The 24097-nt window shown below is 40.8% G+C and overlaps 2 protein-coding genes and 2 non-coding genes across 4 annotated transcripts in view; 1 reads left to right on the plus strand and 3 right to left on the minus strand.

Annotated features, from left to right (window-relative positions):
• Positions 1 to 343: 343 nt before the first annotated feature.
• ipo7 (importin 7) lies at positions 344 to 17990 on the minus strand. Its single transcript, XM_060886073.1, has 25 exons — positions 17758 to 17990; positions 13521 to 13602; positions 10295 to 10448; positions 10025 to 10183; positions 9786 to 9942; positions 9593 to 9682; positions 8877 to 8971; positions 8626 to 8710; positions 8385 to 8519; positions 7762 to 7861; positions 7578 to 7654; positions 6470 to 6586; positions 6267 to 6356; positions 5535 to 5700; positions 5256 to 5416; positions 4980 to 5108; positions 4604 to 4670; positions 4383 to 4508; positions 4176 to 4273; positions 3878 to 3973; positions 3567 to 3787; positions 3171 to 3379; positions 2807 to 3013; positions 2129 to 2245; positions 344 to 1413 (listed from the first exon to the last, which is right to left on the minus strand). Exons 1-25 carry the CDS (start codon positions 17839 to 17841, stop codon positions 1316 to 1318), a joined length of 3120 nt encoding a protein of 1039 aa, XP_060742056.1. The 5' UTR covers positions 17842 to 17990; the 3' UTR covers positions 344 to 1315.
• On the minus strand, positions 7011 to 7189 carry LOC132857208 (small nucleolar RNA SNORA23). Its single transcript, XR_009649506.1, has one exon. It is a non-coding gene; the product is annotated as a small nucleolar RNA SNORA23 (small nucleolar RNA).
• Positions 9367 to 9545, minus strand: LOC132857203 (small nucleolar RNA SNORA23). The gene has a single exon (XR_009649504.1). It is a non-coding gene; the product is annotated as a small nucleolar RNA SNORA23 (small nucleolar RNA).
• Positions 17991 to 23657: 5667 nt separating the features above from the next.
• Positions 23658 to 24097, plus strand: part of tmem41b (transmembrane protein 41B) — a 15281-nt gene continuing 14841 nt past the window's right edge. Inside the window, exon 1 of the mRNA XM_060886086.1 lies at positions 23658 to 23856. Within this exon, the coding sequence (XP_060742069.1) occupies positions 23766 to 23856 (91 nt within the window). The 5' untranslated portion in view covers positions 23658 to 23765. The remainder of the gene's footprint in view (positions 23857 to 24097) is intronic.

The following is a 24097-nucleotide window of genomic DNA, read 5'->3' on the forward strand; positions in this document are numbered from 1 at the left end:
AACCAAATCTCATTCTAAATTGTGGTGGACACTTCATGTAATCTAAGCCTAATAAAAAATGTGAATAAATTAAAAAAAAAAAAAAAAAAAAAAAAAAAAGCTGGTCATGGAACAACAAATATTTGTACGTGATAACAGGAACTAACTTATCATTAAATGCAACTATAAACTGATAGTTATTATTGTCATTGATGCTGTGGTATAAGGGAAATATCTTATTAAGGAGGGAAAAAAACCCTTGTATTCATTTTATTATACAACAGCATGCTGTATGTGCTTTATAAAATAAAGGTCAAATGAGTTGGAAAGAATTTTCATAACACCATATTACCAAAGAAGCCAATGAAGTCATTTTTCTTTTTAATGTCATATATAGATGGTTCATCCATACATCAACCAAATGCTTGAGACCTTCACAATCCAGCCCAATTGTACATGCGTCAATTAGTTACTCGAACCTTCAGTGCTCTTAATGAAATGTCCTGAAGTGTACAATAAGAGCATTCTGTTTTCTGGAACTTTAAATATTTCCATTACAACCAGAAGTACTGTCCCTCCACCGAAAGCTAATTCAGACAAGCAGACATCATGGGACAACCGGCCAGCCAAGTAACAAAGTTACAGGTACTCCGTTTTAAATAGCTTCAATTGTGTTTTTAAAAAAAATTTGAAGTCTGATACAGAAGGCTAAGAGACCTGAACAATATGAAAGTGCTAGTTATTAATTTACAGATTTCAGGCATCACATAGTGCTATGACAAGTATCCAATATGCTACATTTGAATACACATTTGTCACCTTACTAATACCTCTGGTTGGTTGTCCAGGCTACTTAAAAATTAAGAGCCTTTGCTTGTATATACAATGATTTCCGTTTACGCAGAAAAAAGTGGACACACTACTGTCAGAGGTATAATCTTACAGAGGCCCTTTCGCCACAACAGTGAAAATGATGATTCAGTCCCACTAACAAATTTCGATTATTTATAGCCCCCGATGCATGTAGGTGGGAAGAGAAAAGAGCTGCAGTCATGGTATCCCTCTTGTAAACGGATTCCATAAGACAACATTGTTCAGAGCTGCTTTGTTTTTCCTCTTGAAAAGTTCATGGTTTGTTTTTCCCAGCCATTGGTTGCATTTGGTTGCCTTCCCACGTCTTCTGGTGCTGTCTAGATTGATAGTCAGATTGAAGAGTGAGTGAGAAGACCCAGTTCTGGAACCACTACTTGAGGGAACAACACAAGCGTTTTTTTTTTTTTTTTTCACTTCACTACAATCAGTCACAGGGTAAGAAAAGGGAGGAAAAAGGGACAACTCAATTCATTCCAGGGGCACTGCCACCAAAGTTGAAAGTGGATGGCACCACTGGAACCGTGAATTTGTAACCCCCGTGCTTCTCGATCATCTTTGATTCTGGAACCAAAAGAGAGAAGGATACACAGATAAATTAGCAAAGACGATTCAGATTTTGGTTATAAACCTTACACATGTTTGCAACAGTACAGTAAGAATGATTTAGCAGATTAACAAATTGTTTCATATTTGAGGCTGAAGAAGCAGGGGGGGAAAAAAAGAAAAAAAAAAAAAAAAAAAAAAATCTTATGTAAAACATGCATCCAAACTAAAATTATACTATTTTTTATACAATATATACTTCTTAATTTTAGAATTTATATTTAGTTTAGAATAAAATAAGGACTAAAATGAAGGAGAAGATCAGAAGCCTCGAATTGTAAAAGTAGTATTTATGTTTATTTATTTATTGAGATTGTGTGTGTAGACCTTAAATAACTGATTACTGAATCCTGGTGCTGCTACAGGTGCTACATTTGGCCACGCTCTACAATAAGAAATTAACAACATCTCTTATACACAACCAACAGACAGTAATCACATGCAGCAGGCTTCAAGTTTCTCAAAAGGAAACATTTTAGCCATCGCTTTCTCTGATTGCTAAGCACATGTTGGGGAAAACTGGCTTAGGCTTAGCAAACAGTTTCTTCACGTCTCATGATAAACATGTTTATCATACTCCCTACCCATAAAAAACAAACAAAAACGAACAAAAAAAATGCACACGGACAATACAACAATCTCTAGATAAAGAGACGTCCTTTGGCGTACGTACCATGTGCTGCTCGTCTCTGATCTGCGAGCGTGACGATATCCTGAAGCTGTTTTCCCTGCTCTTCATCCAAAGCCTGAGTGAGTGCCTGGTACCATGTGGGATCACAGCTTTGGATATCTACAGAAGAGAAAAGTATCAAATAAATAAGTAGATAAATAAATAAAATTGCATTTAGAAAGTGCATTTTTCCCCCACACCAAATGCCACTGAAGATGGCAATGCAGCCAACATAAGGGAAATCATCTCCAGTTTAGAACTGTTGCAAATTACTGGGCTCCTGAGAAAGTGCCTTAATCCTCAAATAGCAAAACAATAGTGGCATTTTTATTTTTGCCACATAAGCTGACTCTGACGTTCTTTGCTTCCACATCAAACTTGGTGAGATACTGAACTGAAATACGATTAAGGCCATGATAATTTGAACATACAAATTGCAATGCTGCCAGCCTTGAGGCCGTAAGCTTGTCTGCTGGAACAGAATCAGTTCCTTCAATGCAATAAATTATACAAACAATAAATTAAGGCCTCAATGAAAACAGTTTGAAAGTTTTCTTTAGACCCAACAGATGTGATCCAATTTAGAAGCCAAATATTAAACCCTACATAATTCAACAAATCAACAATCTGATGCGTATCAAATATTTAATGCAGAACATCTCAAAACAAAATCATTCTTACTCTGTAATATGGCTTTAAAGATCTGGTACTCATCAACAGGATTATCCTCATCATCAACAGCTGTGGTGTATCCCTCTAATGCGGTCTCTTCAGCATCATCTTCCTCCCATTCCTCATCATCACCATCTTCTCCTGCTTGCTTGGCAAGCATTTCAAGGTATTCCTGCCCTTCTTCATCAATGTCATCCTCATCGCTTCCTAGTTCAGCTAAACACAAAGTACATGATCATGATAGTGTTAGTGCGCGTGCACAAACACACACACACACCCCTACTGAACATAATTCTAAGGAAACAACTTAAACACCACAAGTACACTATTTGTTACTCAGAGATGCTTTCAACAGCAGATCAGTATCAGTTACCATTCTCATCCTCCTCTTCTGCTCCTTCTTCATCGTCATCATCCTCGTTCTCGTGCTCGGCCCTGCAGGCGTAGGCCCTCTTCAAGCCGTTAAACAGGAGGATGGCAGCAGGGAGCAGCTGTCCGGCTACTTGATTGATAGCTTGTGGCCTCTGCTTCAGATCCATCAAAGCGCACAGCCCCAGTACGCACATCTTTCTGTCATGAAGCCTACAAGGGTAACCAGAGCGCTTGTTACATTACAAGCACAGACAAAGCCCTTTTGGCTTAGTGCATGTTTAACAGCTCAGTTTAATTGTATGCTTGTTTAATTCCTGCAGTCAAATCAGAGAAAGCCCTAGCTTAAACCGATACGGATTCGTAATCGGAACAAAGAGCTGAGTTACAAAACTAGTACCCGAGGAAGCAGTCGACATCTTTAAGCCACTGAGAAATGAAGTGGTTGGTGATGGGCTCTGTGTTGTTGGGGAAACGCAGATTCTCCAGCGTGTTGAGCAGCAGAGGAGGGTTATAGTAGAGCGCAGCGATGGCCACCTGCAAGCACATTGTCCTCAGCTCGCTTGTCTTCACCTCTCGCGTCAGACGCTCCAGAGCCGTGGTTACAAACAGAGGAACCACCTGCGTAGACGGACAATGTGACTTTCAGCAGTTTCGTTACAAGATACTATGAATTTTGCTGGGGTGGAGAATAAGACTGGTTTAAGGTACCTGGTCAATGCCACGTCCTTTGCACTGTAGGATGACTACTTCAAGCAATTTGGCAGCATGACACTCGGGGTCCTCCCCTGGGTCACCTGACAGAACCTGATAAAAACACACTAGGATTAGATGAAGCCAACAAGTTCTAAATAAATCAGATTAATCTAAATAAAAAAAATAAAAGAACAGCTTTAAGTCCCTTAAATAAAGCATAGTAAACAGTTCTCTCTATTTAATGTTGAGGGAGGTGTGCAGTTTATCTGGAATCTACACTAAGAACAAGTTAACGTCGATAAGAGGATCCTACCTTTTTGCACATGCTGTAGATGATTTCAAGGTACTTCGTGTCGGACATAAGTGTGTCTGTGTCGACTGTAATGTAGTTGTGGAGAAGCGGCATCATGTCTGCAATTGAAACGTTCAGAGCTCTTAGATAAGCAACAGGCAACGGGTTTTTTTTTCTTTTCTTTCTTCCTTTCTATTTAATCGATTTAAATAAGCAATCTGGATTTACCTGTGAAATAGTCAAAACCATCCTGTTGGAAGACCTCATAAACCAGAGGGAGGAGCTGCCACATCTGTGGGGACACTTGCTGACATGTCAGACTGTGAGCCAGTGACAAGATCTCTTCATAGAATTCTGTTAAAATAAATAATTAACACACACCAAGGTGAGCTAGAGCAATTTTCAGGCTGCTTTGTGGAATGGAAATGGGAAAGAAAAAAAAACCTCACCTAGGACGTGCTGCTGCAGCACTGTGCCGATCACCTGCAGACAGATTCCTTCCAACTGCTGTGTGATCTGAAACGAGCCGGCGAACTAATAAGTCATTGGCTAGCTGCCTTCAGCAGAACAAACAATCCACACAAAGCATTTTTTGTTCTTTCTAAAACTGTTTTTATATTAAGCACTGAATGTTGCTCTTATGTTATATTTTGTGAGATTACTCTTGCCTATGATGCATGAAACATTACACGTTCCCTGGAACTTGTGGGAGGCACAAGTCAGCACTATGATGCACAGCAGGGAGACTAAAAGGATGGAGACAAATACAATACCAGCGTGTTCTGTGATGAGAAATCCAGTGAGTGGGTGTGTGGCAGCACTGACCTCTTTATGATCCTCCACCACACTTAGCAGTGTGTCGATGGTGTTGAGGATGCCCATGGCGGTGACTGCTTTATCGTCACCCCCTTCCTCATCAGGGCCGGTCTGAATCACCTGGTTGAAGGTCATAGCCTGGGAAAGGAATATCGGGCATTCAGGCAAGCAATAAAACACACGAGTAAAATATTTATAAAGGAACATTATCCATGTGCTTGTATTACATAAATGTGGGAGCAAAGTAAAAATACATTTCTAAGCAGTCAGTCTCTGTGACCTTACCAAATGCTGGGTCATCTCCACAGCGATGGGAGTCACCTCCTCGCTGTACTCGCAGATCATCTTCTGAATGACGTTAGTGAGATCGTCGTTCTCGGTCTCGCGCACAATGTGAAGGAGAGCTTGCATCACTGGCCGGATGAAGGGGGTGATGTACTCTTTGGCTGTTGAAAAATAAATTAAAAAAAATAAACAGCTATCACGAACATTGCTCCTTAAGAAGCTCCTACGCTGCGTTAAAGATGAAGTACTGAGAAGGCATGTCTAGAGAAAACCACCTACCTTTCTCTTGATTGCTGATGAGGACCTGCAGGGCGATTGCTGCCTCCACTTTGACTGGCATCTCGTTGTCGTTGATGAGGCAGAGGCGAGTCAGCTCCAGGGCTGTCTGCAAGTTCTGGTCACTCTTAAACTTCACCTCACAGAAGTAGTGTAGAACCCAACAGGCCTGGGCACACAGTTAATCATAAGCAATCAGTTTTCTGTTATAGATTTATATGCTAGAAAAGTACTACACTGGAGGAAGATAATAAATGATATAAAAAAGGTAGAGATGAACTATACCAAAGAATTGCAAACGCTTAGGTTTGATCTAAACAAAGTGTACGCGAGCTAAGACGCACATCTCGGCTCATTTTATTTGGTTACAACCCAGCAGAAAATCCAGCATGAGGATATAATCAGCTCCAGAGCCTAAAATGCATCACAAGTTCAGCTGAATATGAACAATAGCACTGAAATCTAAATATGGTAACCTGACTCACAGCCAGAAGCAGCTTACAGACGGTTCTGCATAAAGGAGGACGTGTTTAGAGCAGCGATGGCACAGAAAGGTGTTTTATTGTTTTGTTCTAAAATGTCATCTTCAGAATGTGAAAATGAAAACTGTGTTAATCGGTTTAATAAACTTTACTCTTCAAAAGCAGTAAAAAGTTTCGACTCTGTTTACGGCTTTCGAAAGGCTAACGCTTGCTTTTCACAGAATCATCACGCACATCCTGGCCCGCTCCTCACCCTTGCTCTCATGTATCCCAGCTCACTACGGAAGAGAGGAAACACATGGTTCTGCAGCATGATCTCCATCTGGTCTTTGTAGATCTTTTTCTGTAAGACAGAGAAACGTTTTAAGGGATTGTTAAACATACACAACTGGTTCTGTGGTGGAATAAAATAAACTGTTGTAGTTAAATAACAAAGAATGAGGTAATTGTTGGGACCTTGAGCAAAATCTCAGCCAAGGATCCGATCATGTGTAGTGCACCGTCTTTCTTTCGGGGATCTGAAGTGAGCTCAGTGAGGATCTGATAACATAAGCCCATGGTCTTCTGCAGTACCTGTCTCACACACACACAAACGCACAATGCTCAAAAACACGCACATGCTTCTCTTATTCCCGTCATGCCGCAACACCTGTATAACTTGTTCTTGTAGTCATTCATGCATTATATTGTTTGTTAAAAATAGCTTCAGTTTCTTTTTTTTTTGGTTCATTCTAAATGCTTGCACAGTCTACAAACCGAGCCTAGACTGGGGTTGACGTTTTCTTTTACACGACAAACAAATTTCAAGCCATTTGCTAGTATTTTTCATACACTTGGGTGCCGGTTTTTATTTGCATAACCTGCATTCTTGACATGACGAGTTCCACAGCTATCCTGTGTGTTTTTTTCCACAGCGTTATATACATCTTGTGTATGGACTGAGTTTTCAAGCAGAACAGAATTTAAAAGGGATCGCGTACAGTGTTATTTTAACGAGTTCTGTAGGAGAGAATGGAGGCTGGCCAGTGGTAGAGGGTCACAGTGACATCACTAGGCCAGTACTATGATCTCCAGTGGCTCTGTGGCTGTAGGTGTGGTGTGAGCACGGCCGCAGGCTGTAAAACACAGACTGGAGACGGCACTAAACGCAGACAGGCACCACGCACACCGCTTTACCCACAGCCAGAAAAAAAAACAAGAAAAAAAAAAAAAAACAGGACGCCCATTAACTTGGCTCATACTGAGTCTTTTATAGTGTTAGAAAATTCCCAAGTATGAAAGTCAAAGTGATGTGTTTTTCTACTATATAACCTGATTATAATTTCCTAGGTTTTGCATTAGATAAAGGCTGCAATTCCGTCTATATAAGAATTCTATGTGAACAGCCATATTGCAGTGCTAGTGTTCTCCGTCTACCTCAGCAGCTGCTCTAAAGTGGCGCTATATAAACAGCAGGGTGCTGATTAGATACATCAGCACGCTGGCAGTAAGACCTATACACACGGACATGAGCCCAAACAGTCAGAGGCCTTGTAGTGCCAGATGGCGTTTTGTGAGCACTCACTTCTTTCCTTTTGTTACAGGCGGTGAAGAGCAGGGTCTGAGCGGCCGTTGTGGGCGAGATGAAGTCCTCGAACACATCTGAGCAAAGGCAATAATGAAAGACAGGAGTGAGGAGCTTTCTCTTTCCTGTGGTTTAACTTGCGTCACCGAGACGCTTGAGCGTTTGCATCTCGTCGGACTCTTACCAAATTTCATGCGGATGTACTCGTACGGATCCTCCTGCCACAGCTCCTCGTCGCTGTCTGTGTAGCACATGAGGGGGAAGACTACATCCTGAATGATGCCCTGTAAATCACACACATTCTTAGTGCTTCATCTCCACGGATGATTCGTTTTACATGATTGATCAATTCTCTCATCTAGACTACTTAAGTTTGACAAAAGAATTTTTTTTTTTTTTTAATTGTTTTTTACAATGCGAGTGCAGGTTGTATTTTTTAGTCATGTATTTCCCATATTCGAGTGCTTCAGTAATAATAATAATAATAATAATGCAGCTAATAATTAAATTTTAAAGAAAAAATTTTTACATAAAAGCAAGGGATGGACATTAGCTGATCCTCAACATTTCTTCATCTCTGAACAAACTAAAATAAATGGTTCTGTGAGAATTTATTTAAATAAAAAAAAAAAAGCCTTACTGAAATTTAACTCTAGTTCCTCAAAAGATTGTGAAACTTGGTGCAGTGTGAAACTAACAGTTAAGCAAGTTTCCACCAACAATGACTACAACCCCTGCAGGAAAACAACAGCTGACTGCTACTGCCTTTAACACACTGCACAAGCATACAAAGCAAAATCCCTTTACCTGGATATGAGGCTTTAAGTTTTTCCAGGTGATGGCATGAGCAATACCCTGGTTAATATAGTTCAAGGCCTGCTGCAGGACTCTGGGTGCTACGTATTGCTTCTCTTTATAGTGATACAACACCTTCAGCAGCACCTGAGGAGATACAGTATGCGTGAAGCAGATTTCAACATCGCGACACCAAACGGTTTAAGGAGACTTTTAAGGTGATGTATTTTTTATTCAGTAATTCACTCCCTACCTGCTGAGCAGCCACGGCATAACCCTTGAGGAAATGTTCAGCAAACTCTGTGTACTCTTTGGTAGTGTTGCCAGGGCTGCCATATCTTATGAGACAAACAAAGCATTTGGGAATGATGTCATCTTACAGTTTCAAACTTACAAAAGGCTGCCAAAAATAACTAGTCCGGTATTTCACACTGTTCAGCGTGGGCTGCTAATTCAGCAGTGAGTTATCACCGAGAGCTAAAAGCGAGAGAAGGCGTCTTGTACCTTTCGAAGAGCCGAGCCAAGATGTGGAGAGCCCACTTCTTACACTTCCACCAGGGCAGTTCGGGTCTCTCGTCCTCATCCACCTGCAGGGTCTCCTGTGGAGGAATATGCAAGCATGTGTCAGTCAGGGCTTTGTAGAAGACCTGACTAAGATATGGGTCGCAAACTCAAGGTCAGCATGAACGTCTGGGGATCTGGCAACCAGTGAAGCAGCCTACAAAAAAAGCTGTAGGTTGCTGGAGAATGAAAAGTGCTTAAAGACTGAGCCTATGTGCGTTCTTATAGAAAATAAGGCTGGATGATCTCTTCGCTATTAAATGAGAAACGGTGATAAGATATAAGCATGTATACGTATTTATCTAAATATTTATTATAAATCAATTCATAACATTAAGCACACATTTTCTAATGATTGTCATTTATACGCTTTATGGCCAAAAAACACACGTAAAGATATTGTCTGCCAAATAGGTTCAGACATTAAAGGTGGTTTTGTAGGAGAGAATGGAGGCTGGCCAGTGGTAGAGGGTCACAGTGACGTCACTTGGCCAGTACTATGATCTCCAGTGGCTCTGTGGCTGCAGGTTTGGTGTGAGCACGGTCGCAGGCTGTAAAACACAGACTGGAGACGGCACTAAACGCAGACAGGCACCACGCACACCGCTTTACCCACAGCCTGCGCTCACGTGTCAAATAAGAGGCTTGAACAGCCTTACCGGCGGTACGTCTCTGTCTATGACGGTCTTCAGTATCTCCATCCACTCGGTCAGGTTTTGCCTGTTAATCAGCTCCAGAGGGAGATTGTACTGTGGGGAAGAAATAAAGATCAAGTGTTACATCTCTCAGTCAACAACAGCTCCATTTTTCCATTTAAAAAACAAAACAAAACAAAAGGGTAGACTAGACTACCTGAAAGAGGGCATAAAGGATCTTGAAAATCTGTTTCTGCACCAGCACTGAGTCGCTGGAGGGGTCTGGTAGCAGCTGGATGAAGCGGTCTTTCAGCATGGGCATGAAGATTTGCATGGCAGCGATAAGAGGCTGCCGCTCGTCTGGTTTCTTGTACCTGGGATTCACATGCCCAAATCAGCAACTCTCTTATCTCAGTTACAGTGTTTCAACATGCTAAATCTGTGCTGTTGTCTTACTCGTAGTTCTTCACTAGCTGGTAGAGGCACAGCAGGATGCCAAGCCAGCAGGAACTGTTTTCAGATTGCAGGTAGTAGCCGATCTTATCCACGATAGCCGTCCATTTGTTGGGATAATCGTGCTTAATCATGTGGTGAATGCAGGTGGTGAGTTGCACTCTGGAAGCACACAACAAACAGAAAAGCGGTTAGAAAAGAAAAGCAATTAGGGAAAAAAAAATCTAAATCATTACCCTGTGCAGCTTGTGTGTGTGTGTGTGTGTGTGTTACCTGATGCGCTCAGGGGACTGAATAATGGCCTCCACGATGTTGTCTCGGATGCACTGGCGGTCCTCTTCTGGGATGTTGCTGCCAGGCACTTCGTTGTGCGTGTTGTCACCTTCGCTCCAGTACTGCGTGATCAAGTTCTTCAAATAGATCACACCTAGAGGAGACATTATCGTGCAAAAATAAGAGGAAATGCTGCCACTGAAGAAAGAAAAAAAATCCAACAGTCTAAGAAAATCTATTTACACAAAGAAAGGCAACAATGCCAAACCTCCTTGACCACCATACCTACAATTTTATTGAATTGCACACTGCCATAATGCATTGATCCAAAAAAATAATAAAATAAAACTAAAGGCAATGGGAGAGTGTGGCTGTGTTCAGTTGTGTACCAAAACGGTTGATTTATAGAAGGCTCCCTGCATCACTGCAGCTGAGCTTGCACTCAATACGAGCAGGTGTGCTTTTCAGGCAAAGCTCTTTACTGTATTCAGCTCCACACACACAGAGTCAGGGTTCGTTACAAAACCTCCAACCACTCATGTATTCAGCAGACAACGGCCTGTGGCTCAGCCTCTCCTTCATGTGGAAATTGGCACTGCAGGCCAGATGACAGTTGGGGGAAATAAGCTCTGCCTGGTGTCAATAGGGTTACACACACACACACACACACACACGGAGAGAGACGGAGAGACAGAGACAGACAGAGAGAGAAACAGAGAGAGAAACAGAGAGAGAGACAGAGAGAGACACAGACAGAGAGAGAGAGAGACAGACAGAGAGAGACACAGACAGAGAGAGAGAGACAGACAGAGAGAGACAGACAGAGAGAGACAGACAGAGAGAGACAGACAGAGAGAGACAGACAGAGAGAGACAGACAGAGAGAGACAGACAGAGAGAGACAGACAGAGAGAGACAGACAGAGAGAGACAGACAGAGAGAGACAGACAGAGAGAGACAGACAGAGAGAGACAGACAGAGAGACACAGACAGAGAGACACAGACAGAGAGACACAGACAGAGAGACACAGACAGAGAGGCAGAGAGAGACAGGCAGAGAGAGAGACAGGCAGAGAGAGAGACAGGCAGAGAGAGAGACAGGCAGAGAGAGAGACAGGCAGAAAGAGAGAGAGAGAGAGAGAGAGAGAGAGAGAACACTAAAAGTAAGAGTGGTGTGATATGGGGGTTTCGACACAATCTCTATGTCCCATCAGCCATTCCGCACTCTCGAGCTATATGGCTGAGATGCTTTAAATGGGTGCGATTCAGATCTCAGACTGCTGACACGGACATACCGGTGTAGCCGAAATCCTTCCCACTGCCGATTCAGCAGCTTTCTGTCTGCAGTACTGCATTGAACGGGTACCAATCTGTTCCAGAACTATCTGTACCTTCAGCATCCACTTACCATCACATAACAGTACAGATGAATGTACTCTATACAAAAGGTTTTGAGGATAAAGCAAATCAACCAAATGGAACTTTTCAGGTCCATTGTACTTGAAATGTAATCAGCTTCTATACATAAGAAACACTACACAGCTAACGGAATGGCTTTATGGTTAAAAAAAAAAAAAAAATGAAAAAAAAAGAAAAAAAAAAAAAGATTTTTAAACTAAAGCTACAAGCCGCACACTACCCCATTCAACATAGCAGTACAAATGGGGATATTAATCCCACTCCTAAACAATCCCAACTGTTCCACAGTAAATATGACCATTCCTGCTTGCACCTCCAGTTATTTCTGTTCATAGCCACCCGTGTAATGACAAGCAAACCACCTCATCTAACAAACCATGTTAATGAACCTGGCCATTCTCTCACCCATGAGCTATCAAATCGCTATCAATAAACAAACAAACAAACAAACAAACAAATAAATAAATAAATAGAAACTCCACCAATGATGATGATTTTGCAGTGTCACTCAGGATCCCATTATATTGATTACATTTGTAAGTTTTACATACTAGTTGCTTTACTATTTATTATTTTTTTTTTATGACAAGTTGTGACTGTTCTGAATGGCCAATCAGTATTTGGCTCTACCCAGATGTTCCTGTTCAGTACTCTAGGATCCCTGACATGAACAGAAATCTGAAATTGCAGGATCACGAAGCTGGTAGCAAACTGTTGGGAAAGTGCTATAATCATCCCGGGGTATCCATCTCAAATCCTGGAGGACCTTTATTCTGTTTGCATAGTCTTAATTTCATTCAACTAATTCTATTTCAACTACAAGAGGTTCACATGTGTTAGAACTGGAAAGTCTGATGTACAGACTTGTGTGTCCTTAATAGTAGATTCAAAAATAACTACAGAGAGAACTGAAGTTTCAGATTTGTTTCTGGGCAATCCTGCTACAGTACCATTTCCAAAAAATGTTTTTTTGGTTTTTTTTTTTAAATTGTCTCGTTGAATTTTTTCCAGCGACTCATTTTACTTTACTTCATATCAATAAAGGTTCTTTGTTCGCCGACTACAGAGAAACGATGACTTTTCTAGCCAAGATTACCCAGCTGACTAGAAAAACATGACGTGTTCATACTGCCTGTCAATTATCCCCCCCTCCGGGCATTAAAAACACTCCATATTATGACAGCTTTAATCTTTTGCAGAGTGGTATGTGGTGTGACAGCTGTGCACTGAGAGATGTGACAATTCAGGCAACAACGCGCTGAACTGGAAAAGCTGTGAGTGGTAAAACTAATAATAATTAGAATGAAGAGAAAAAAAAAAAAAAAAAAAAAAAAGACACCATCTTTTACCGTAAAACACTCAGAGCAGCTGTCCTGAGCTCTTCACAAAGAACATGACATGCATCTAAGGAATGTAAGCAAGAGCTCCTCCTGACCCCATACATACAGCTGTAATGTCTTAGAGAAATATAGTGCTGAAAATAACAAAGCCAAATACTGGAAAGTAGCTCAGAGTGTATATATATATTTCTGAAGGAGATCTCCGCATCAACAGAGCCATATGAAACATGCGATGATGTATAAACTAAGTATATAATCACATGCAAACAGACAGAACATCAACTATGCAACAACTGAGCTACTGCATGTATTAGACAGCCACAGGTGGTAGATTGAGCCAATAACACATTCTTGACATGTTAGGCATCACTTTCAGTACGTTACGATTCCTGGGTGTATGTGTGTATGTGTTTGTGTGTCAGGGGTCTTCTGTAGCACAGACACTGGTACATCTGTAAATGCATGTACCTGCTTGTCGGACAGGCAAATCCAGCTGTTCAGACATGGTCACCTGCAGTAACGCAGAGGAGAAGTTCACCTGCGTGTGGCCCTGTTGGTGAGGGGAAGGAAAAAACACAACAACAAACAATTACTCATTTAGAATTAAAAAACTGGAATATATACACACACAGGAGCTGATAAAACAGAATTAGAATTTCCAGGAATTGGTCATGATCCTGAAATCCAGTAATGTGAGATGTACTTTTGAGCCCTTTCCAAAAGCCTACGCTCGAGTTCAGAGTAAATCTTTCTTCATTAAACCCTCTCGTCTGCTGCCTAACGAACCGGGCTGTAATGTTGACATTCTTTTACGCTCAATAGCTTAAAATAGTGTAGCGTGCACAGGGACACCTCTGATTAGTCAAGGCAAGACTTAAAAATAGTGGGGTTTTTAGGGCCCCGTTTACTGACACTTCACACAGACACCCAGCATAGCCTCTGTATATGCCCTTATACAGAAAATATATTTTTTATTAGTGATCTTTAAACACCACTGTGGAAAAAAAAGGGAGAAAATATATAATTAACCGGAAGGAAAGTGAAATGCCGTGTCACCGGTGCCGCATGTTCTCACTCTGGGTCTCTCTCTATGCACAGTATGTGTCAGCACCCAGGAATCCAAGCCTGCCGTCCACATGGGACTTTTTGGAAAAAGGCCAGCACGGTGGCTTCGGCAATGGAGAACACAATCCCTATGTTCGTCTCATTTACAAAGCATTTCCCCTTTAACAACCAAGCGCTTGACACTTTTGGATGCCACAGGGAGTACGAGGAACAGATCACCGCAAATTACAGGCGGTAAACATATTAGATTGAGAACATTTATACAACCAACAGTGCTGGACTGAATCCCAGATGGCTTGCTGTGAACGCAAGAACGATTCAACTTCCAGGTCAAGTTTGAATAAATACAGGCATGAATACAAATGTTACGGCAGAATTTATTCTTAAAGTTAGGGCTGGGAGATAAGGCAAAAAAATATGCCAAAATATTTGACGGCAACGGTTCTCTTCTGCATCTATAGAGAGAAAATTTTGCGCAGAAATTATATTTCAAACTCCACTTGCCTGGTACAGTGACATAGTTAAAGTAATTATATCACAATAATAATGCAAGAAATCTCCAAGAGTAGGACCTGAACTTGAAAACATACACTTATTACATGTCCTTCTTTCCTCGTCCTTTACAATCAATGGTTTTAAATATCATTAGGAGAATTGACCAACAACAGCTGAGGGGTAAATGCACTTGGAGGCAGTCGATTATAATTCTAAAGCACAGTACGAGTAACTGCCACACACCAGCCCACCATGTTTAATCGGCCCATATCTACAACAACCTCATCCACACGATATTCATCACAAGTCCTATGAACTTGAGGTATAATTTCACATCCTATGACGATCCTATGATCTAGAAAATTAATCCACAATATAGTCTGATGTGAACCGACAGGAGATTGAGTTACTGTTACCATTACAAGGTTTATCGTTGTCTTGTAACAGCATCTCTGAAGTGTTGTCAGCAATAACACTTGTTTCATTCATTATCTATTGTGTTATTGCTGTGAAACATCTCACATAAAATTATAAATAACTAAAAAATAAAAGCAACAGTTCCATGTTTTATTTGCACTCATCACCAGGCACAAGAAGTGCTTGTGCGTTTATCGTTTAAGGCTCATCGTTTAAAAAAACGACCTACTTTCGAGAGACAAAATGACCCGTACAATACTGTACACATCCATCGCAGAGAGGCGAGCAAAACACAAGGGTTAAAAAGATTTGTTTCTCAGAGATTCTACAATTCATAAATTAGCCTCTCCTCCTTTCTCTCTCAACATTAGACAATATGCAGCTTGTCCTGTTACAGAGAAACCCATAAAAGTTGCTGATGAGGAAAACCTGCCAACTTATGAACCACTGACACTGAAGACTCCTTCCCTACGGACCAATCAGAACAGAATCACTGACACTGAAGACTCCTTCCCTATTGACCAATCAGAACAGAACCACTGAAGACTCCTTCCCTATTGACCAATCGGAACAGAACCACTGACACTGAAGACTCCTTCCCTATTGACCAATCAGAACAGAATCACTGACACTGAAGACTCCTTCCCTATTGACCAATCAGAACAGAACCACTGAAGACTCCTTCCCTATTGACCAATCAGAACAGAACCACTGACACTGAAGACTCCTTCCCTATTGACCAATCAGAACAGAACCACTGACACTGAAGACTCCTTCCCTATTGACCAATCAGAACAGAACCACTGACACTGAAGACTCCTTCCCTATTGACCAATCAGAACAGAACCACTGAAGACTCCTTCCCTATTGACCAATCAGAACAGAACCACTGACACTGAAGACTCCTTCCCTACTGACCAATCAGAACAGAATCACTGACACTGAAGACTCCTTCCCTATTGACCAATCAGAACAGAATCACTGACACTGAAGACTCCTTCCCTATTGACCAATCAGAACAGAACCACTGAAGACTCCTTCCCTATTGACCAATCAGAACAGAACCACTGACACTGAAGACTCCTTCCCTACGGACCAATCAGAACAGAATCACTGACACTGAAGACTCCTTCCCTATTGACCAATCAGAATAGAACCACTGAAGACTCCTTCCCTATTGACCAATCAGAACAGAACCACTGACACTGAAGACTCCTTCCCTATTGACCAATCAGAACAGAACCACTGACACTGAAGACTCCTTCCCTATTGACCAATCAGAACAACTTCTGACCAATCAGAACAGAACCACTGACACTGAAGACTCCTTCCCTATTGACCAATCAGAACCACTGACACTGAAGACTCCTTCCCTATTGACCAATCAGAACAACTTCTGACCAATCAGAACAGAACCACTGACACTGAAGACTCCTTCCCTATTGACCAATCAGAACAGTGAAGTTAAAGTAGCATCATCCTGAAATTCTTCCAGTTCTAGACATCAGTGTATATACACGACTCATTGCTTTCTTGCTCTCACACACACAAACACACACTCACTCAGCAGTGACACATTGACTCAACACTTCCTCGATACCACACATGACTCGCGTTAGCAAACGCTGTGCACTTACTCGTCAACGTTGTTTACTGCAGATTTTCCTTTAAAGTAATTTGCTTTTTTAAGACACAACACTGTAAACTAAGCAGATAAGAATATTACACTCGACTATCTGACTAGCTGTTAGGCACTGAAAGAAATACAGTTCGCCAAAAACTCAGTTAAAGACTTATAAAGTCGGACTTGACGCAACATTTTGGAATCTACAGCACATTTAGCCGCTTCAGCTAACGCTAGTTCTGTTGTTAATTAAAACACTATCACACAACGTCACTCGCTAAACGACCTCGTCATTCACCAGCAAAAAAAAGAACCAAAATACTATGTTTATTGGTTACCAAACTGCTAATACTTAGGCTAACTATCACCTCAACAGAGCTGCCAACTTAGCAGACGTATCGGCCCGAACCAGCTAAAAGCTTTCCTCTTAGCTACAAGCGACCACAGCTAACTTTTCCTAGTGACACTTTTGACCATAAAACAATTTAGGAAGATTTCGTTTTCGACTCGTTCGCTTCATTAGCGAATATTTAGTGGGTTTTCAAGCTTAAAAAAGCCGTCCATGTCGCCACGAAGAGCAACAACAGCGACAGCCACATGACACGTGAGAGCTAAGCTAACCCTGCTAAGCTAACCCTGCTAAGCTAACCCGTATAATCGCTATACGTCAATAAGAAAAAATGTTAGCGTGTGGTTTTGCTACGTTATAAAAACTAACCGGCGACACGACAATCCAAGGTAAAAATCGGCCAGATAAGTAATTAAAGAACTGAGAAACGATGTTATTTCCGATTTCACCAGAGTTTATTGTGATGATTTATTTCTCCTCGCGACACTAGTTAGCTTTCTAGCTAGCTAGCTAGCTAAAAAAAAAAGACCACGGAATAAAAAGTGGCCTCGCGTGACAAATGAACTCTGTCGTTTCCAGTCAAGTCAGTTGCACACACTAGTAATGACTCGGGGTTAAAATCGACGTGTAATACAGTGAACGCTGATTGTAAAAATCACGCGCTTAACCGAGCTTCCATGCTGCCCCGCTGAGCGCGAGGCCCGTATACAGCACTACACCCAGCACTACCACCACATCATCCAGAAAGTCTTTACCTCATTCAGCTGTCTCTCGGCGGCCTCCCGCAAATTTGGGTCCATGGTGCCCCGAAGGGCCTCAATCAGAGCGTTAGGATCCATAACAAGGCTTAAGAGTTCGGCTCGGGTAGGGAAGGCTCAACGATCTTTAAAAGTCCGGGGCGATGCGCACATGGGACGCGCGGCTCTCCAGCTACCGGCGCGAAAGGAAGAAGGCTGTGACTGGGCCGATAGATCAGCGCCAAAATTTCACCACACTGCTTCCGCTCGACACGTGACGCATTCTGGGAGATGTAGTGCTGTGTATTTGTTCCGTAGCGGGCAGCGTAGCACAAAAAAAGTCCCGAGAGTCGATTTTTTTTTATACATGTGGCGCAATAAATTCACGATAATTCGCAATTTTTAAATCATTATTTTCTTCGCTATTCAAGCTTAAATAGAAATCATTAAACATAAATCAATGATTCATCCACCTCAACAGAATCAGAATCAGCTTTATTCTGAACACACGAGGAATTTGTTGTGGTTTTTAAAGTGCTCTTGGTACATACACAGATATATACGTACATATATACATACATACACACATATACATATACATGCATACACACATATATACATACATACAAAAAAGACGAGACTAAAATGTTTTGTATAAAATAAAAACTAAGATAAAATCTCTCTTCAATTAAGAGAGATCTTCAATCTATCTACAATTGTCTCTGCTTTTTCATCAGCTGTTTACGCCTTTAAAATAATCACAACGAGTTCGCGGCTTCGCGCTGTTGCTCAAGTTACAGGTCCGCGAAGCGGATCCCGCTTATTATATATTATATATTATTGTTCCCTACCAAATAAAACAATAATTTGACACAAAATGATGATATAAAAAGGAGTTTATTGATTTAAAAACGATTGTTTTGCTTCCTTTAAAGAAAATAGTGCGCTCCGTCTCTACGGTTAGAATCCTGTGTGTCCATGGCAACGCTCTGTTTTTCATGGCAACGGCGTGTTATAGTTCGCAGCGGTATGTTATCAAGAAATAAAATAGTGTGTGCGTAGAAAGAATTCGTCCACACGCCGCTCAAATAAATAAATAAATAAATAAATAGATAAAAACTCCTGAGTGCAAGTCCACCGTCTAGGCAGCTTTTTGTGTTACATTATATTTCCTGTCGCTGCACAGGCTCTTTTATTGTACATGACAGCTTATGTCCCGATGACCGGTCTTTGCATAACGATTAAAAGCTGTATCAATAAAGTAAAAAATGTGATGTGCAGTCAAGTTCGAGTGTATGCACTGTTTAAACGTGTGTTCTCAACTTCTCACTGATACTTTTGTGATTCGCGGCGTTTTGACAAGTTTTATAGCCTTGATATTGTTTCTTATTCAAAAGTGGTGACAGAAAAAACTCAGCACCCCCAACCTGAAACCTCTTCCCACGCCCCTGTCACATTCACATCATAATCAAAATGAATAATTAGGCTTAAAACAAATGTATATGTAAGGGAATCAAGTTTAACAATTACATGTAATATTGCTCCAAATATCATCAATAATATATATATATATATATATATATATATATATATATATATATATATATATATACACACACACACACACACACACACCTACAGTTTTGATCTTAGGCTTTTCATTAAGTTATTTATTTCTACTATAACACTTGTGTTCCTGATATTATTGCATTTAATGAGGCCTCGTTGTATTTATTCTTACAATAGATTCCCAGGTTGCCCAGGTTCTCAGGTTCCTGCTGCTGACCAACTTTATGGAGATGCAGATATTATTTTCCAACAGGACTTGGCCCCTGCACACAGTGCCAAAGCTACCAGTAGGCTACCTGGTTTGAGGTCCATGGGATCCATGTTCTTAATTGAAAATCTATGGGGTATTATGAAGAGGAAGATGCGATATGCCAGACCCAACAGTGCAGAAGAGCTGAAGGCCACTATCAGAGCAACCTGGGCTCTTATAACACCTGAGCAGTGCCACAGACTGATCAACTCCATGCCACGCCGCTTTGCTGCAGTAATTCAGGCAAAAGGAGCCCCAAATAAGTATTGAGTGCTGTACAAGCTCATACTTTTCATGTTCATACTTTTCAGTTGGCCCAGATTTCTAAAAATCCTTTCTTTGTATTGGTCTTAAGTTCATTCATCATTTCATCCTTAAGTAAGTCCTCATTGGTCTTAAGTAATATTCTAATTTTTTGAAATACTGAATTTGGGATTTTCCTTAGTTGTCAGTTATAATCATCAAAATTAAAAGAAATAAACATTTGAAATATATCAGTCTGTGTGTAGTGAATGAATATAATATACAAGTTTCACTTTTTGAATGGAATTAGTGAAATAAATCAAGTTTTTGATGATATTCTAATTATATGACCAGCACATGTACATACATACATACATACATACATACATATATTTTTTTGCATGTTTGTCACACTTTAATATTTCAGATCATCAAACAAATTTAAGTATTAGTCAAAGATAACACAAGAAAACACAACATGTAGTTTTTAAATGAAGGTTTTTATTCTTAAGGGACAACAAAATGCAAACCCACATGGCCCTGTGTGAAAAAGTGTCGTCCCCTCCCGAATAACTGTGGTTTATCACACCTGAGTTAAATTTCTCTAGCTACACCCAGCCCTGATTACTGCCACACCTGCCAAGAATCAAGAAATCATCTAAATAAGACCTGACGTACAAAGTGACGTAGACCAAAAGATCCTCAAAATCTACACATCATGCTGAGATCCATAGAAATTCAGGAACAAATGAAAAAGAAAGTAATTGACATCAAACATTCTGGAAAAGGTTATCAAGCCATTTCAAGCTTTGGGACTCCAGCGAACCACAGTGAGAGCCATTATCCAACCCGAATTACCCCAAGAGCGCAGCAACAACTCATCCAAGATGTCATAAAAGACCCCACAACAATATCCAAAGAACTGCAGGCCTCACTTGCCTCAGTTAAGATCAGAGTTCATGACTCCACCATAATAAAGAGACTGGGGGAAAATAGAAAACACACCAGCAAGTCCACCTCTGAATGGCTGAAGAAAAACAAAGTGAAGACTTTGAAGTGGCCTAGTCAAAGTCCTGACCTGAATCCTATTGAGATGCTGTGGCATGACCTTAAAAAGGCATTTCATGCTCGAAAACCCTCCGATGTGGCTGAATTACAACAATTCTATAAAGATGAGTCAACCAAAATTCCTCCACAGCGCTGTAACAGACTCATTGCAAGTTACCACAAACGCTTGATTGCAGTTCTTGCTGCTAAGGGTGGCCCAACCAGTTAATAGGTTTAGGGGGCAAACACTTTTTTACACATGGCCATGTAGATTTGGATTTTATTTTCCCTTAATAATATAAACCTTCATTTAAAAACTGCATGTTGTTTACTTGTTATGTTTGACTAATATTTAAATTTGTTTGATCTTGTACTTGAACTTGTGTGACAAACATGCAAAAAAAATACAAAATCAGGAAGGGTGCAAACACTTTTTCACACCACTGTACATGCATACATGTATGTTCTAGTGCACAGAGCGTCTTCCTGATGGAAGAAGTGCAAACATGTTGTGAGCGGGTCACCTGTTCATTGCCCGTTTCTTCACTCTAGAGTTGTACAAGTCCTAAAGGTTGCTCAGGTTTACAACAATGATCCTTTCTGCTGTCCTAACAGTCTGTGGCAGTCTTCTTAAATCTGATTTGCTGGCTGACCCAAACCACTTATAGAAGAGCACCGAACCCATTCCGTGGCATTACAGCTGAGTAAAACTGTGTCATATGTGATTTTGGCAGGTTGAACTTTTTCAGTTGACAAATGAAGTATAACCTCTGCTGAGCCTTTTTCACAATGGAGTCAATTTGAATGTCCCACTTCAGGTCTTGGGAGATGGTGCTTCCCAGGAACTTGAATGACTCCACTGCAGCCACAGTGCTGTCCATGACGGTGAATGGGGGGGAGGGCAAGAGGGTTTCTCCTGAAGTCTATCATCTCCACAGTTTTGAGCATGTTCAGCTTCAGGTTGTTGTGACTGCACCAGACAGCCAGTTGCTCAAACTCTTGTCTGTATGCAGATTCGTCTCCTTCCTGGATGAGAACGATGACTGTACTGTCTTCTGCAAATTTCAGGTGCTTGACCGAGGGGTGTTTTAGAGGTGCAGTTATTTGTGTAGAGAGAGAAAAACAGTGGGGAGGCTGGAAAACCTCACATATATCTTAAAATGATTTCATTCCCAAAAATGATATACATGCTGCTATGACACTTTTGTTTATTTGTGGGTATATTTCTACACATCTCTATGGCCATTTCTCTTTAAACTCTCTAGATTTCAAATCCTAATGATCTATTCCCATTTTATTTCTGCCATCATGTATTTTGTGGTTGTTATAAACTTCTGTAACATTTCACTTCAGAATTCAGTTAAGTCTAATTTTATCTTTTAACATCAAGATAGTGTCAATGTTTAGAAGCTGGAGAACTCCACTTCTCTTAATGATCCACCTTCAGAAAGTGCTTTATCCTGTTCATGGTTGTGGCAGATCTTAAGTCTATCCTGGGAACCTGGTGGGAATGCACACCATATGAGTCATCAGTGTATCACAAGGCACCATGCGCATGCACGCACGCACGCACATACACACACACACGCAGGCACGCACGCACGCACGCACACACACACACTCTCACAGGCTTATTCACCCCAAGGGGTCATTTATCTTTGGATATTTTTTGGATGGTGGGATGAATTTGGAGAAAAAAGGGGAAATAATATTAGAGTTAATACAGAAGTTGCATTAACATTATTAATGTATGTTATTATCACCATTATTATGGGATTTATAGGTGGAAAAAATAACCCTTTTGGGTGCCTGGAAGGACAGGTGCAAGCTTTTGACTACATAATATTTACATTATTTATAATACTTTATATTTTATATAATTTTGCATAAAAATGAAACATCAAATACATACAACGTTGACAACGGTAGATTTTAATACAAAGAAAAACATCAATGATTTTTATGTCCTGTATGTAGATGCACTTGGTTGTTCTGAAATAATCTGAAATTATATCTTGCCTGTAATACAGTGGTTTAAGAATGTGCAAAAAAAAAAAAGGATGTTCAAAAAAGGATTTTCAAGTACAGTGACATTTATTATTATTACATTATAATAACAAGGGGTATGTAGGACTGCACAGACCTACACCAAATACACACACTTCCAATATACATCCATCAACCTGTTTACATGCTGCTTACACCCATCAACCATGCTGTTTTTCATGCTGTTTTGCACACTTTTTTGCTCTTTGCACACACCGTCTATTCATGTCCGTCGTTTTGCACAAACCGTACGATATTTCAGTCGTTTGCTGTTTTTGCACAAATCCTATACATTATCTCAGGGACCTGCTGCTAAGAAATTTGTTCCTGTGTTCATTCTAGTATTACTGCACGCAATATTGTCTGAACATACAGTATTTACACTGGTCGGTCGGCGCTGTTTCTGTTTATTGTCTTTTGTGTATTGCCTTTTTTTGTATCGTCTTGTAACGTTTGGTCTGCACTGTCTTTTGTCCTGCACTGTCTTGTCTGTCTTGTCCTGCACTGTTTGCACCAGGTCACACAGTTGCACTTTATGTGGCTAGGACTACTTACTAAGTCCTTAGCTCTTCTTTGTTTTATGTAGCATCATGATCCTAGAGAAACGTTGTCTCATTTCACTGTCTACTGTAACAGCTATATATGGTTGAAATTACAATAAAAGCTTCTTGACTTGAGTTACAACTGAGTCACACCAGAGGGCACTCTTTGCTCCTTGCTCTTGGTCTCCTCCCTCATCATCGCCGTCGAAGTAGACGATGGTAAAAGGTCAGGAGCGTCATTTCGCCTCACCGCTCATTAGGAAATATCCTGTGTGTGGGACTTGAAGTAACCGGCTGATTATACGGTCATTTTCAAAAAAAATACCAACATGGCGAAGAAGAGAAGCGGCGTCCGCGAACCAGAGGGCGCTACTGTGATAGCAGAGGAATCGACGACAAAAGAAAAGCAGCCTCTTAAAGGTAAAACTGACTGTTTACAATTACCTACCCGTATTGTGACAAGTCCCGCCTCCTGCGATTTGATTGGCGGGTTACTCCGATATACAAAGATCAGCAGTTATCACGAGGCCGGCGCGCACGTATGGCATATTAACCAATCATAGAGCAGGGGGCGGAGCTTGCCTGTATACGGGTAGGAAAATAAAAACCTCTGATCTGGCAGTTTAAAGATTACTCAGCTTTAATACATTACTCACTGAAG

The sequence above is a fragment of the Tachysurus vachellii genome, chromosome 1 (assembly GCF_030014155.1).
Source record: "Tachysurus vachellii isolate PV-2020 chromosome 1, HZAU_Pvac_v1, whole genome shotgun sequence".
Classification (NCBI taxonomy): domain Eukaryota; kingdom Metazoa; phylum Chordata; class Actinopteri; order Siluriformes; family Bagridae; genus Tachysurus; species Tachysurus vachellii.

Excerpts from the sequence above, each read along its gene's own strand:
- ipo7 (XM_060886073.1), bottom strand. The coding sequence starts at position 17,841 with ATGGATCCTAACGCTCTGATTGAGGCCCTTCGGGGCACCATGGACCCA. Across the intron at positions 5,417-5,534 it reads CATCAGCAATCAAGAGAAAG|CCAAAGAGTACATCACCCCC; the intron begins GTAGGTGGTTTT and ends ATTTTTCAACAG. Across the intron at positions 5,109-5,255 it reads TGGAGATGACCCAGCATTTG|GCTATGACCTTCAACCAGGT; the intron begins GTAAGGTCACAG and ends TTCCTTTCCCAG.